General features: G+C 37.3%; 1 protein-coding gene across 7 annotated transcripts in view; it reads left to right on the top strand.

Moving 5' to 3' along the window:
- Positions 1-13,954, top strand: part of LOC104873989 (periphilin-1) — a 282,429-nt gene extending 268,475 nt beyond the window's left edge. For all 7 annotated transcript variants that reach the window (XM_010640942.2, XM_010640940.3, XM_010640939.2 and 4 more), the window contains one exon: positions 12,766-13,954. In XM_010640942.2, coding sequence (XP_010639244.1) covers positions 12,766-12,960 — 195 coding nt within the window. In that variant the 3' untranslated portion in view covers positions 12,961-13,954. The remainder of the gene's footprint in view (positions 1-12,765) is intronic.
- The last annotated feature ends 1,212 nt before the right edge of the window (positions 13,955-15,166 follow it).

Raw genomic sequence — 15,166 nt, 5'->3', positions numbered from 1 at the left:
GAATTCTTTATTATCCTGTCATAAAAATATAAAAGCCACATTAAAATAATATTGCTTATCTTGTATTCATTATGAGTATTTATTTTCCATTAGATTTGGCATTATTATGTAGTTTTTGCATCTTAGCAGTTTTTTTTCAAGCCTTAAACATTTGATCCTTACCTTACCTGTTTAAATCTAGCTTCACTTTGATTTCAGCCTGTTTTAAGACATCATTTCAGAAACTTCTCTGTATTGTAGGGTTCATCACTGTTCACATGCTCCATGGTGTTACCTGGAGCAGCCAACACTACTTCAGGGCGTTTGCCCTCCCCACCCCCTTTTCTTTGAAGTCACTGTAATATTTTGCATTTCACTTCTGGCATTTAGTATATTCTTCTCTGTTTTATGGCTTCTTACAGCATACTGTTCGTTTTAGTAGGATGTAATTTCCTTGCGCAGGGCTAATGTCTTGTACATAGCGTGAGAGTTCTAGTGCCTGGCAGTCACATTTGTCCATCATTCCCGTTATTCACATTTACAGAGTCATCTCAATCTTAGCCACACTGAGAGAAGATGTAAAGCTCTTCTTCCTGAGTCATAGCCAAGTAAGGATCCATCTGTATTTATGCACTCAGGCGATCAGACCCATGTATTCACTACTGTGCCTTGTTTGCTTTAGACCTCACTTTACCCATAATATTTTGTTATGAAATTTTTCAGATGTAAGGGAAATTGAAGGACTTATACAGACATATGCATACCCCTTTCTTTTATTACTTATCTGTCCATTTCTGGGTACAATAAGAAATACATATTTTGTCTTTGTTCCTGTCAGAAAGTTGTTGTGTGCAGTAACAGTAAGGTAGTATGTTTGTGTCTTACTTAGTGTCAGAATTTATTGAATAACAATAAAATTATAAGCTGTATTGGTTTCCTTTGTCTTACATGGCTGAGTATTCAAGATTTGTGTCATAGCTGGTAAGCCAGCCAATCACAGGTACATTTATTGGAGTCTTAATTACTAATATCTGTAGCCCTCAAGTCACATGTCATATTTCACACGATAATACATAGGTTAAAGATAGCTCAGCAAAGGCTATCAGTGCTGCAGGATTTAAAGAGGCAGAACTAGAACTGTGACAGTCTATAGAAATGTGAAAGTCCCTGTAGATTGCTTACAAGGTTACAGATCAGGCAGAGCTTCTTCAAGCATCTCCGGCCTTAGCAAGAGCTGGGTTGGTTCAAGGTCTGAGTCTGGATGCAGGCAGTTCTAGTTGTCAGACAGGGTGATTGAGCCAAGCTCAATCTGGGGCCCAAGGCTTGTTGACCTTGGGTAGTGTTCATCAGGTAGTCTTGATACAGGAGATGAAATATGAAAATATTATATCTCAAGCCAGGTGTGGTGGGGCACGCCTGTAATCCCAGCACTCAGGAGGATGAGGCAGGAGGATTGCTGTGAGTTCGAGACCAGCCTGGGCTACGTAGTGAGTTCCAGGTCAGTCTCAACTACATAGTGAGACCCTGTCTCAAAAAACAAAAAAACAAAACAAAAAAAGGAAAATATTGTATATCCTAATCTGTTAGATGTCTGATATGGTGAGTTCTTATTCTCTAAAATTGAAGAATCAGAACAACAGAGGTTAAGAGTAGGAAATTTGTTGAGAAGATTGCTCATGAGAGGCAGGAAGGAGGACCAGAGGAGGGGGCCCCACTTTGCAGAGAAGAGAGCAAAACCCATGTGGGTACAATGTGGATTATAGCTATAATTAACCAGTAAGGTTACAAGTATAGTCACTTAGGTAATAGTGTTCAGATTGCAAAACAAGTCCTGTAACAAGTGTGCATGGAAAGAACAAAGACTACTTCTAGGAAATGATTGGTCCAGAGGTCTTTGGTCATCCCCTGGGGTGACTGATGTCTACCTAGACTTGATTAGGCCCAGTTTTTTTTCCCCCTATACCGGGGATCAAATTTGGGACCTTACACTTGCGAGGCAGGCAGCAGAACCACTGAGCTAAATCCCCAGCCCTCAGTGTTTGTCTTATGAGAAAGTATGCAGGCCTGGTCATTTCATCCTTGCCTTGAGGCCTCATCTCTAACAGATGTATCTCTAGCCAGAGTTGTGTGTTTCATCTTTGTCCTGACTCTATTGAAGGCCTAACCCTATCTGACTGCTTGTAATAATTCTATCTAACTTCTCTGTCTGTAAGTCTGAGAAGATTACAATGGTTCAGTGTTTAGTGTTCCTTTTATGGTCCAGGTGAGGGCTGCATCATTTGGTTTGGTGTGTCCATAAGTGCACAGGCCTGGTTTTCTTTGTTATGTGTCCATATGCCCCTGATTTAATTTGGTAAGTTTACAGGTGGCAGTTTTTTATTAGCAGGATTAATATATTTTCATTTTATGCTTTATGATTCTGTTGTGTAGCAGAGGGTTGTTTTCTCCAATAAGCTTGGTGTGTGTAACATCTGGTTTTTGTCTGTTTGTATAGACAAGTTACCAAGTTATTCTACCTCTGAGTTTGTAGTCAGGCGGAGCAAACTGTTGCTTTGTAAAGTGGGGCCTCTCAGAGCACAGCATAGGGGAGAGCTACAAAACTCAGCAGGGCATGACCTGCTCTGTGCTAGAGCTCCTGAAATCCTCTAAATGTTTGAGGTGATAAACATCTTCGGTGTGTTCCTTAGGTCACTGGTGTCCTGGACTTCTGGAGCACCTCGAGGTGGGGCTGGTTGTCAGGGGAACTAGCCTTGTCACAAGAAGTTGGAACTTTGAGCCACACCTTTCCACCTGGAGAGGGGTAAAGGGCCGAAGGCAGAGTTGATCACTAAAGACCCATGATTTAAACATACTTAAATAACAAATCCTTCATGAAAATCCAAGAGCACAACTTGTGGCTCACTACGAGAAGTGCTAGGAAGGTGAAGTGCCAAATAGGGCATGGAGGTGGCATGCCGCTTCCCTTGTACCTTGCCTGTGTCACTGCCTTTAGCTGTTCCTGGATTGCACTCTGCAACAAATATTCATGCATGAGTACGGCGCTTTCTGGGAGCCGTCTCCAGCAAATGATCAAACCTGAGCCTGTGAGAATTTCTGGTGGCCTGCACCCAGCATTTGGCTTCAGCATTGAGGTGGCAGTTTTCTGGGACTGAGCCTTTAACTGACATGTGGGGTTTGAATTTGAACACCAGCTCTCTGCCATGCAGTTGATATGTGAAGCGGATGGGTGCAGCCTGAGTGTTGTGAGTGAGAGTACAGTGGAGAAGAAAATCAGTTGGGTTTTCCTCACACACACTTCCCTTCGTATCAGAGGGATGTTGGTGCCAGGAGCCCTTCTGATCCAAAATCCTCAAATGTTAAAGTGCCTTGTGTAAATTCTCATAGTGTCTGCCTGTAACCCATACACAGCTTCTGTATGCATTAACTCATCTCTAGATTACTTATCATACTTAATGTGATGTAAATACTGTGTAAATAGTTGTTACTCTGCATTTAAGGAATAATGGCAAAAATAAAGTCTAAACATATTCAGTACAGACACATTGTTTTTAACATACACCCTGGAGTATTTTTAACTTGCCTTGAACATGGACCCTACGGGGAAAGAGGACTGGCTGACTGTGCGTTCTCTCTGTTCATCCATTCTTTGTTTGTTTTTGGTGTTTTGAGACAAGGCCTGGCTATGCAACCCAGGCTGGCCTGAACTCACTAAGTAGCCTAAACTGGCCTCTTGAACTGACAATCCCAAATTCTGGGATTATAGGAATGCACCCTGAATCCTGGCTTATCTTAGTTTTCAGTACACGTCAAAGTACATTGCAAATCTCAGTACTCTTCACCCCTGTACATGCCTGTCATTTCCTAGAGTTTAATATTGTGGCCTTCCTCTCTCCTTAAACAAATAAAATATTACAGATAAAGGTAAAGCCCCTATAAGATCTCACCTAACCCCTTCCCTTCTCAGTACTATTGTTCTTTGTTTATTTGTTTGTTTTGCAGTGCTGGGGATTGAACCCGGGATGTAGGCATGCTAGGCAAGTATTATACATACCCTCAGACATATCACTTTTATGTATACTTTCGTATTGCTAATATACATGCATACACCCTTAAACTAAGCTGCCATTTTAAAAATGTATACAAATGGATCTTACTGTTCATATTTCTTGGGAAATTTTTAATCAGTATTAATTTGAGATTTGTTCAAATTTTGCTTTTAAACTTTGTGGAGTCTGGTTTTGGTAAATAAAGGCCGGAGACTGGAATTGTTTCATTTCTTTTTGTCTATTATGATGGAAAGAATAAGCTAAGAAAGGTAAAAAATAAGTTAATCCTTGGTTTGATCTTATAAATTTATACATTGATCTGTATGAAAGTTCTAAATTGCTAAGGCATTTTGCATTTACCTACTTTACCATTAATTTTTCAGTTACCATTTATGTGAATGAGGTACTTTTACCCACATTGTATACAAGTAGTTGACGCCTGCCTGCCCTGCAAGCTCAAGGTCTGGAGTTTGATCAGCAGTATCAAAAAAAAAACCTGAGTATAAGTGGTTGAGAGCTAATCCATGTGTTCATAATGTTACCTGCTGCTCAAGTTATCAGAGCTCCCAATGAACCATGGGAGGCGGTGTATAGTAAAGTAGAAAAAGGCTTTATTCAAAGGTAGCTCTGAGTAGAAGCAGAGACCTGATTTCCCCACCAGTCACCATCTCACTGTGTCCATGTGTGCAAGGCTAAGGGGCAGAAGAGAGAATACAGTGAGGCAGTAGACTCCAAGGCTCATTTCATCTCTCCCAGCTCTTTCACTCACTCTTTCACTGTGGGAAGGAGTCCTGACCTCCGGCCTCCTGGTGTACATTCTGTTCCTTCTGAACTGAGGGGAAGAGGAGGGGGCAGTTTGCTTCCTAGGCCTGAGGAAGTCTGAAGAAGCAGTTTGACTCTAAAGGAAAAAAAAATTTCTCTTACAAGTTCCATTTTGCTCTCCTGGTTACAGCTACGCATTCCTTAGCAACCACGAGGCTTCTTTAGGAGCTGTGAATTTAAGAACCAATGGGCTGCAGCTCTGACGAGGAACTCTAAAAGATAGCTTTGTCTATTAATATATACCAAGGGCAATGGCAATTACAATAGTTTTGACACCTTCTGCATTTTTATAGACCCAATTTAAAGGGTTTTAAATGATCTCCAGTATTTAACATCAGTATGCTACCACTTTTTTCCCAGTCTCATCAACACATTAGACATTATGAATGTTTTCTTATATATGATACCCCAGTTGGAGTTTCTTTTTTTAACTTCACATTTTTATCTGTCTCTCATCAAAAGGTTGTAGAACGTCTTACAGATACTAGTGATATTTCACAACTTCCCTTTAAAAGTGGTTAGCTTTTATTTCCTACTTTAATGATTAGTTACAAATATGTATTGTTTAATTTACCAGGTCAGTCAACACTTAGTTCTGCATCTTTACTGAAGTTCTTTTCACTCATGCCCTTTCTAATAGCCCTACTCGATACAGTTCCTACAATACTGGAAATGTTTTACATCTGCATGGGGTGTATTTAATTGTATTAAGGTATAAATAGTCATATATGGCTAATTGCTACTGTATTGGACAGCACAGCTCTATAGTCCAACCAAACTGTTCTTAAGGTCAACCATTTGCCTCCTACTTCCTAAATCTAGTCAACACATTTTGGTTATCAGCCTCTTTGATCTCTTCTGGCATTCAAATGGCTGTCTTCTTGTTTTACAAACCCTTTCTTCAGCAGCTGTACCTTCACCTCCACCTTTTAGTTTCTCTTGTCTCTTCTGTGCCTAGTATTGATAGCTTTATTTACCACTCACATCTCTCTTTGGCTTATGGCATATCTACTCTTTGGGGAAAGAACTTAATTCCTTCGAGAAACTCCCATGCTGACAACTGATTAGTGATGAAGATTGATCCTCCCTTTTCCTGCTCTTTCTTATTTCTCCAGAAGCCCAGACTTATACTCAATTTCCTGTTGTTGGTTATTCCTGTCTGCCTCATATGATTTGTTTAGTACTGGACTTATCTCCACACTCATTATTTCCGCATTTAAAATACTACATAAAAGTATAAAAGCTTCCAACTGTCACTGTTCACATTGTCATGTCTGTACTAATTCCATCTTTCTCTAGTACAGTATCTCATGTCACATTCATTGTCTTGGCTCTCATGTAAATATTGATTCATGGGCATTTTTCTTCCCATATAGAGCCAGTAGGCTCCAGTTCCTCCTTATAATACTGCTTGCTAATTTCTTATTTATAGGTTGAGGTCTAAACTTGAAAGAAAGCTCTCCATTATGTCCTTTGAAAGTGAGCATACTGTGTGCTCTAGTTATGCCATGCCACTTAAATTTCCCCAATCATTATGTCCTTTGAAAGTGAGCATACTGTGTGCTCTAGTTATGCCATGCCACTTAAATTTCCCAAACACCATTTCCTTTTTCTTTTTCATGCTTTCCTAGAAAGAACTTAGCTCTAACATCTCCCCGCGCCCTTACAAGCCTTGTTTCTCTAGACAAAGTAAGAAGAAGCTAAGGATGTGGCTCAGTTATAGAGTATGTATTTAGCAGGTGCAAGGCCCTGGGTTTAACCTGCAGTACACAAATACACACACACCCACAAGAGTTGTTTTTCCTCTTTCCATCTCCACCACTGTATCTGACATGGAAGGTTCTGATATAACAGGCACTGTGTTTGTGCTGTATTATCTCATTTAATCTTTATAGCAACTTAGTCAAGTAAAAGCACTGAAACAGACACAGAATTTAAGAACTTCTCACACTTGTTAATCAGTTTATTTAATTTTAAGAGCAATTTTTTGTTTGCAGAAAAATTACAAAAATATGAAGTTCCCAGGTACTTCCTCCTTGAAGTTGCCACTATCATTAACGTTTTGCCTAACTGGCATATTTCTTGCATTTGATGAATTGGGACTGACAGATTGCTAACTAAAGTTCATAGTTTACTTTAGGATTGACTTTAGCCCTTTTTTAAAATTTTGAGATAAGGTCTCATTAAGTTACTAAATTGGCCAGCTTGGTCTTGAATTTGTAGTTGTCCTCCCTCAGCCTCCCAGGGTGCTGGGATTACATCGAGTGCCACCATGCCCAGTTTCAAATTCATTGTTTTGTCCTATGGTTCTATGGATATTGACAGTCGTATACTGTATTCTTCAGTACCATAGTATAGACTGTCGGACAGTGTGGTTGCACATTCTGGAAATGTCCTGTGTTTCCTGTAGTTGTCCTCCTTGCTGCCCCTTTACAGCCACTCTTTTTTTTTAATTATTTTTTTTTTCAGCCACTCTTTTTTTAATAGTTTTGCCTTTACAGCATGTCATGTAGATGGAATCATTGACTTCATTTTATCAATTTTGTTTCCTTCATATGGGTCTTTGTAGCTTGATAACTCATTTTTTTCTACTTTATCCTTTTTCTTCAGTATTCTGGGTTTTACCTTTGTGTGTAAACTATAGAACCTATAGAACTAATTTATTTGTCAGTATCCAAAAAATTAATTACTAGAATTTTTGGTGCATGGTGCATTTATAGATCAAGTTGGGAAAAACTTGCATTTTAATAATACAGAATTTTCCTGTTATGAACATAGAATTTCATATCTTTTATTTCTTTCATCAGCAGTTTATAGTTTTCCTTATATAGATCTATAAAAATACAACTTAGCTCACAGATAATACAATTACCTCTAGAAAATCTAAAATTGACCAAAAGCAATAAAATGCCCATGACTTTTTTGCAACTAATAAGTGATCATGGCAGAGTTGCAGCATGTAAGTTAACACACCCGTTTAGTTGCTTTCCTATATATAAGCAACAATTAGAATTTGAAATTAAAAGATAACACCATTTAACTAGCAACAAGTAATACTTTACAAAATGTTTTATTTCTTCCTTCTGTGTTTGCTTGCATTAGCTAGGACTCCCAGTGCGGTTTGGTTGAATAGAAGTAGTTAGGGGCATACTTTGTCCCATTCCACATCCTAGGGGGAAACCATTTATTTTTTCCTTGTGATGTTAGCTGTAAGGTTTTTTGATAGATCTGTCAATTTGGTAAACTTCCTGTTTCTACTTTGTATAGATGATAATGGTGGTGGTGGTGGAGAATGGGTGTTGATCTCATCAAATGCGTTTTCTTTGGGGATTGAACTTGGGGCCATTGCCCAGAGCAGCATTGCCAGCCCATCCCCACCCTCACCCTACCCTACCCTACCCCTTTTTTCTAAACATTTGAGACAGGATCTTACTAAGTTGCTGTGGTGCCCCGGTTGGGCTCAGGCTTCTGATCTTCCTGATTCTACTCCCAGAAGGCCTGTATTAGAGGCATGTGCCACCAACCCTAGCTGTGGTTTTTTTCTTTAATCCACTGATATTTTCATTCTTTACGTATTGGTAAAATCTGACAGTAAAACCATCTGATTCTGATGTTTTCTTTTTTTAAAATTAATTTTTGAATCAATTTCTTTAGTGGATTTAGTTCTTGGTTTGTTTCTCTTTATGAGCTTTTATAGGTCATGTCTTTTAAGGAAATGGTCTATTTTATCTACCAAATTATTGGGCATAGAGTTTACCATATTCATTAATTATTATCCCTTTGATATCCATGTGATTACAAGTTAATAATTTACTTCTCTCCTTTTTTGCTTGGTTATCTAGATTAGAGATTTATAAATTTTTTTGATCTTTTCAAAGAATTCAATTTTTGTTTACATCAATTATTAATTTCCTGTTTTTAATTTCATTTTTCATCTTAATTTTTCCCTCTGCTTGCTCTGATTTCATTTGGTCTTTTTCTAGTTTCTTAGGTTATTAATTTTGTATCTCATACGCACACACACACACACACGTATATTTAACACTATAACTTTTTCTTTACTATTTTTATGATACTCCATATATTTCTCTTGAGATTTGTTTGACCCGTGTATTGTTTAGCAGGATGTTTCATCCCTAAATATTTTGGGGTTCTTCAGCTAGCTTTTGTTGTTAATTTTTTATTTAATCCCATTTTTGTCTGAGAGCATACTTGTAATAAATTTTTCAAGGTGTGTTTTATGGCCCATAGTGATCTAACTTAGTGACTGTTTCAACTGAACTTGCAAAGTATGTGTAGGCCCGAGTAAGTTGTATTGGATCCAAATGAGAGTGTCTGCAGGGCTGTACTTTCTTTGAAGACTCCAGAGAGAATTTGTTACCTTGCATTTTCTAATTTCCAGAGGCTCCTACTCCCTTGGCTTTATAGCTCCTTCCTCCATCTTTAAGGTCATCACTCAACCTTTGGTATATTGCTCCTCTTTGAAAGATTCTCATTACCTTGATCCACCTAGTAATACAGGGTTATCCCCCCATATAAAATCACATCTGCCCAGTAAAATAAAGTAATCACAGGTTCCAGGGATTAGGATATGGACATCTTGGAGGTGGACTTAAGGTATTTATTTGGCTGTAAGTTTGAAATTCAGTAAACTCAATCTTTGGAAACACTTTTCTATTCTTTCTGCCTTTCCTACCACACATCTAAATGTCTTAGCTATGCTGTATTTTAATTGTCTGTGTTTCTCTGTCTGCCTAGGGCATTAGCATTCTGAAGCAGGACATGTAGTATTTGAATCAAATGAGTTCAGATAAATGAAATTATATGAAATGGTGAGACATCAATAATTCATATTTGATAAATAGCCTTATCTTTAACATACACATTACAGTATGACTGTGATCTCCACCTTTCCTTCAGGCTACTCTTCCCAAATTATAATGTGTGTTAAATATGATTTATCTAAAATGAATTTTCTCATTCACTTTCATTTTGGTTTCTTGTAAGGAGCAAAAGTGACATATTTGAGAGATTTTATGTACCTAATAATTGTTTTAAATACAGAAAATTTGCCATTGATTTGTTGTGTTTGGGTTGGTTTTGTAGAGACAGGTTCTCTCTGTGTAGTTCAGGCTGGTCTTGAACTCACTATGTAGGCCAGCCTGGCCTTGAACTCTGGTGGCAGACCTCCTGCCTCAGCCTCCTGAGTGCTGGAATTACAGGCCTGTGCCACCATTGCTTGGCTACCATTGGTTCTGTTTTGCCAGATTCTCTTCTAGTCATCTGAAAGCACAATTAATAGTGAAATGCCTTGATGGTTTGGTTTATTTTATCCTATTCCTTTATTCCTAGAAGTACTTTTGTGAGAATTTAACACTGGTGACTGCAGTAAAGGAGTATGTAAAATCACTAAGTTTCTTTGTAGTTATGGACCCCACCCATACTTTAACCTCTCCCATTTTGATGAGGTCCAAGTGCAAGAAAAACAGCAATAACAACAAACAACAAAAACAAAAAATCTTCCTGTGTGGCCTGTAGATAGCAAATGTGGAGATTATTAATGCACTTCCCAGCTAGGGACCATAAGCAAACAAATACTCCTACAGATAACTACACCCTTCCTGCTTGGGATTGAATATACTGTGGAACAGATTTCGGAAATAGGTTTCTGACAGTTTGCAGTTGTATTTATAAAATGTTAGTGGGTGAGGTCTTCCTCACAAAAACTAATTATTTCCTGTCTGATGCCCAGCCAGGACATTTTAAAGGTTTTTTAGAACATTTTCCCTCTCGTTGATTATATTGCTTTTAATAGTTCTGGTTGTTCTTGTCAGCCACTGTACAAAAATGTGTCTATTTCCAGTGAATAATTTTAAAACGACTTTTAGTTGAAATCAGCATAATAAAAACTGCAAATGTTTGTAGTATCTTGTCACGAGAGTGACAGTAGTTCACAGTTTAAGTAAATGTATGAAAATTTTATTTTGGTTCTCCAGCATGCAAATCTGTAGCATTTTTTATTTTCTGTAAACAGGCTTAATGAAGAGTTAGTTTGAGTAAAAAGCAGATTTATATTAAAGAATTTGCAGGTTAATTCTCAGTGTAACATTATCCTCATCTAGTACATCTGTTATAAAGAAAGCTTATAAAATTTAGGCCACCCACAAAGTGGTCTGCTGAGGCCTGTGGGGGTGGTATAATGCTGTTATTATGTGGGCTAACTGGTTTGGTAAGGAATTTACCTCCTCTAACACTGTGAAATATCATGGTTCTGGTTTTCCCCCCCACAAACTGCAGGGCTTGACTTGGTCGCTTTGTTAGCTCATTATGGTATGTTCTGTTGCCTTGGCTTCATATGATATGAATGGTATACTGTTTCTGAAGGTGGTTTATCGGAATACTAATAGCAGTTCTGGGTCATGTAAACTTGAGGATAAACTGAAATAGTTGGTTTACATTACTGAATTAAATATAATAGCTATTATGAGTAAGTCTTATCACTATTTAAAAAGAATGTGTATGTTGCTGAGAAGGCAGCTAAGGTTTTTAAATACTATAATTTCTGTGTCATTTGAAGAACTTATCCTTTAAATTTCCTTGGGACTTGTAAATTTTTCAGGATTGCTGAATTGAATTTCATAAAACTTAGTAGCCTAAAGCGCTGGGAATCAAAATTGAAATCTTCAAATAGCCATTTTTAAGCAATAAAAATAAATTTTACAGCCACCACAAGTAGCAGTGATTATTGAGAAATGAAAACTATTGTAAGCCCAGCTGGATCTCAGATTACCGATTTTTTTTTTTTTTTTTTTTTTGGTGCTGGGCATTGAACTCAGGCATTTACAAGGTAGGCACAGTGCCACTGAGCTAATTCCCCAGCTCATATTACTGAATTAATTGTTTCAGGATGAATAAAATATTTTTTAGAGATTAAATAACATTGTTACTGTTACATTTGAAAAATAAAAGTTAATGTAATAGGTTTTTAAAGCAGATGATTTGTATTTCACATAATGTTTATGGAGATCCCGTATATTTTTCCTTAAACACATTGAGTCCAAAAATAGCACAGAAATCTAAAGTGAGTTTTGTGATTACAATTTAAGAAAATGACATTTAGTGTGGAAGAAATATAGTTTGGGACAGGAGGTAAAAATGATAAAAATTAAATACACATTTTGAAATAAAATATATACTCTGAAGTAGAAATGCATGCTGAAGGCATATATTGTGTGCCTTTATATATATCACAGGTGTATATATGTACATGTGTGTTTAACTTGCTGTTTTGATCTTAGCCCTACCTGATGACCTTACCTGTGGTTAAATATTTTTAACAAAAAAGATTTTCCCCCACATGGACACTTGGCATTCTGTTTGCCTGCTTTTTTCTGTGGTGATGAAGAATAAACGCAGGATCTATTTGCTAGGCAAGTGCTTTGCCACTGAGCTGCACCTTCAGCCCCTTCAACATTCTTGTAATTGTTTGTTGTGTACCAGACAATTTTGAATTTGTCATCTGGTCTCGATTCAAGCAGAGAATCTAAAGTTAGGGCCTCCAAAACTTTTTTTTTCCAGACAAAAAAATGAACAAAGTCGTTTATGTGTCCTGCCTAGCTGTCATTCTCACCACTTCTCTAGCTTGCTATCCTTAACTAGACCTCCCAGCACAGTGCTGACAAATGCCACCCCACAGCCCAAAGAGGTGATGGGGTGTTTGTGTTTTTGTACTCACTCAGGTTGGCAGTGAATATCTGAGAGAGGTGTGAATGGCTTCTGGCAGCAAAGACATTATAGAAATTCACCTGTCTTACTGTGTCTCCCTTTCAGTTAAGCATTTTATTCCAACTCAAGTTAGCTAAGTGATTGGCTAATTATTTTTACTCTCAGCTAACCAGAATGTGTTTCACCATTCTAGGTTTACCGACAAGACTGCGAAACTTTCGGGATGGTGGTGAAAATGTTGATTGAAAAAGATCCTTCCCTAGAAAAGTCTATACAGTTTGCACTGAGGCAGAATTTACATGAAATAGGCGAGCGGTGTGTTGAAGAACTCAAGCATTTCATTGCAGAGTATGATACGTCTACTCAAGATTTTGGAGAGCCTTTTTAGTGCTCAAGCAAATAAATGTTCCTAGATTTTTTTCCCCTGGATTGTGTAAATCCTTAATATATGGAATTTTTGTGATGAAGAGAAATACTTTATGAGTTTTCATTATCAAATAAACGTCTAACATTGTCTGTTTAAAATATTTTAATTAGAATTTTTTCTTCAAGTAGGAACCTCCTAATCCATATTCATCTTTCAAATGATGGTAAGTTAATTGTTTAAGCTTTAAAGAAGCAGTCCTGGAGAGCAGTTTTCTATACTTACTCATGTTCCATAAGCCCCCAAGAGTGTGATTGGTTTAGTCATGTGTGTAGCGTACAGGTTAGAGATCCACTTAAACATTAGTCTTTTGGCATTTCATAGTGAATGATACCATGTGGAGATATTGGAATTCTGAGTTGTGATTTTTATTAACTTGTCGCTTGCTTGTCTTAGGCTTCATTAGTTTTAATATGCCAAAGTAATATTATAAAGTGAATTCTGTGGTATCTTAGAGGGTATTTGCTTTGCGTATAATTCTCATTCATTGATAAAACAGACCACTCAAAATCTCTGAAAGGCATCAGAATATGACCTCTTTTCTTAGTAAATGTACTCAGTATGTCCCTTCTATTAAAATAACTCCTAAAGCTCTTAACCATCCTGACATTTTAGTTTCATGTGAAAGACTAATAGAAGGGGTAATTTGAGATGGAAGGTGAATATTTTAAAGTTGATATCGTTTGAAAACCTTTTTGATCAATTGAGGAAAAATTTAAAATATATGACTACTGGAGTTTTATTTTTATAAGCCCATACTCTGTACTCAGAAATAAGTAAAACAATGCTTAGAATGAAATCATTTACAGATTTTTGTTGTTACTTTGTGATCTTATGAGTTCTTTGTTCTGCTGACTTTGAGAGGTACATAGTCTTACCTAATGTTCTTGAAAAAACACAACAAAAATAGGCAGTAAGGGCTGGCTGTGGTGGCTCATACCTATAATCCCAGCACTTGGGAGGCTGAGACAGCAGGATTACTGTGAGGTCATCCTTGGCTACATAGTGACTTGGAGGCCAGTCTGAACTACATAGCAAGACCTTGTCTCAAACAAAATAAAACAAAAAAACAAAAAAAACAAACAAAACAAAACCTAAAAAGGGTGGGGGGGTAGACAGTAAGTCCAGCACAGTACCCTGTACTGCGCAGACCGGGTAGGCAGTCCTTCATGAGTAAGCCATCAAAACATTGGTTAGTGGGCAGGGATTTAGCTCGGTGGTGCCTACCTTGCAAGCACAAGGACCCAAGTTCAATCCCCAGTACCCAAACAACAAAACACGGGTTAGTTAAGAATCTAACTGGGACCATTAAGAGAGTCCTTTCATTTCCTAGTCACTTCCGGCAGCCCACTGGCACTGAGCCAAAATATAATTTTTGTGGTATTAGTTACCAAGGAAACATTAAGAATCATGATTGTCACTGCTACCCAGTTTGTCTTGTCTTTCCATTTCTACTCTTTGGGCATTATTTTTAGAGGCCCCTTGATACTATCTAAAGAGCTACCCCAGAGTACAGTATGATTATATTAAAAGTGGAAATAGCTGTATAGTTTTAATGAATCCTGTGCTTCAAAATATGTATTATGCCATTTCGCAAATCTAGAAACTAATTTAGGACAACATTTAATTTTCTTAAAGTTTCCTAAGTGAAAACATCTTGAATTTTTATTTTTGCCATTGAGATGTTATACTTATATTTTATAAAACATAAGGCAAATGAAATCCCATATATTACTTCTGATAGTCTTAATGTGAAGGCAGACTGTAGGAATAGTCTTTATTCTTAAGGTATCCCCAGTGTTTTCCCCCTATAAATATTCTAGTCCTGGATTTCAGCTCCTATAGTCAAGATGTCACAAGTTTAAAAGTAAAACCTGAAAAATTACCAGAGGAACAAGAATTGTTCATTTTGTTAAAATTTAAAAGTCTTGTTAACATAAACTTAAAATGTAGGTTCAGCTGGTAATTTCTTCTTCCGTTCCCTCAAATTACATTCACCATGTAAAGCTGTTTATAGCTTGCCTTCAGCATTATTCTGGTAGGCTTGTCAGTGTTAAATCTTTTTTTTTTTTTTTATGTATTTTAAAGCCTGATTTTAGGTAAATTCAGATGTGTACGAGAGTATGTATTTTGCATAATGTTCTTGATTGAAGAGAATTGTTTGTAAATT

The sequence above is a fragment of the Fukomys damarensis genome, unplaced genomic scaffold (assembly GCF_012274545.1).
Source record: "Fukomys damarensis isolate Sample0158 unplaced genomic scaffold, DMR_v1.0_HiC HiC_scaffold_15, whole genome shotgun sequence".
Classification (NCBI taxonomy): domain Eukaryota; kingdom Metazoa; phylum Chordata; class Mammalia; order Rodentia; family Bathyergidae; genus Fukomys; species Fukomys damarensis.
Note: the sequence above shows the minus strand (reverse complement) of the source record. Positions and strands in the feature narration are given on the sequence as shown.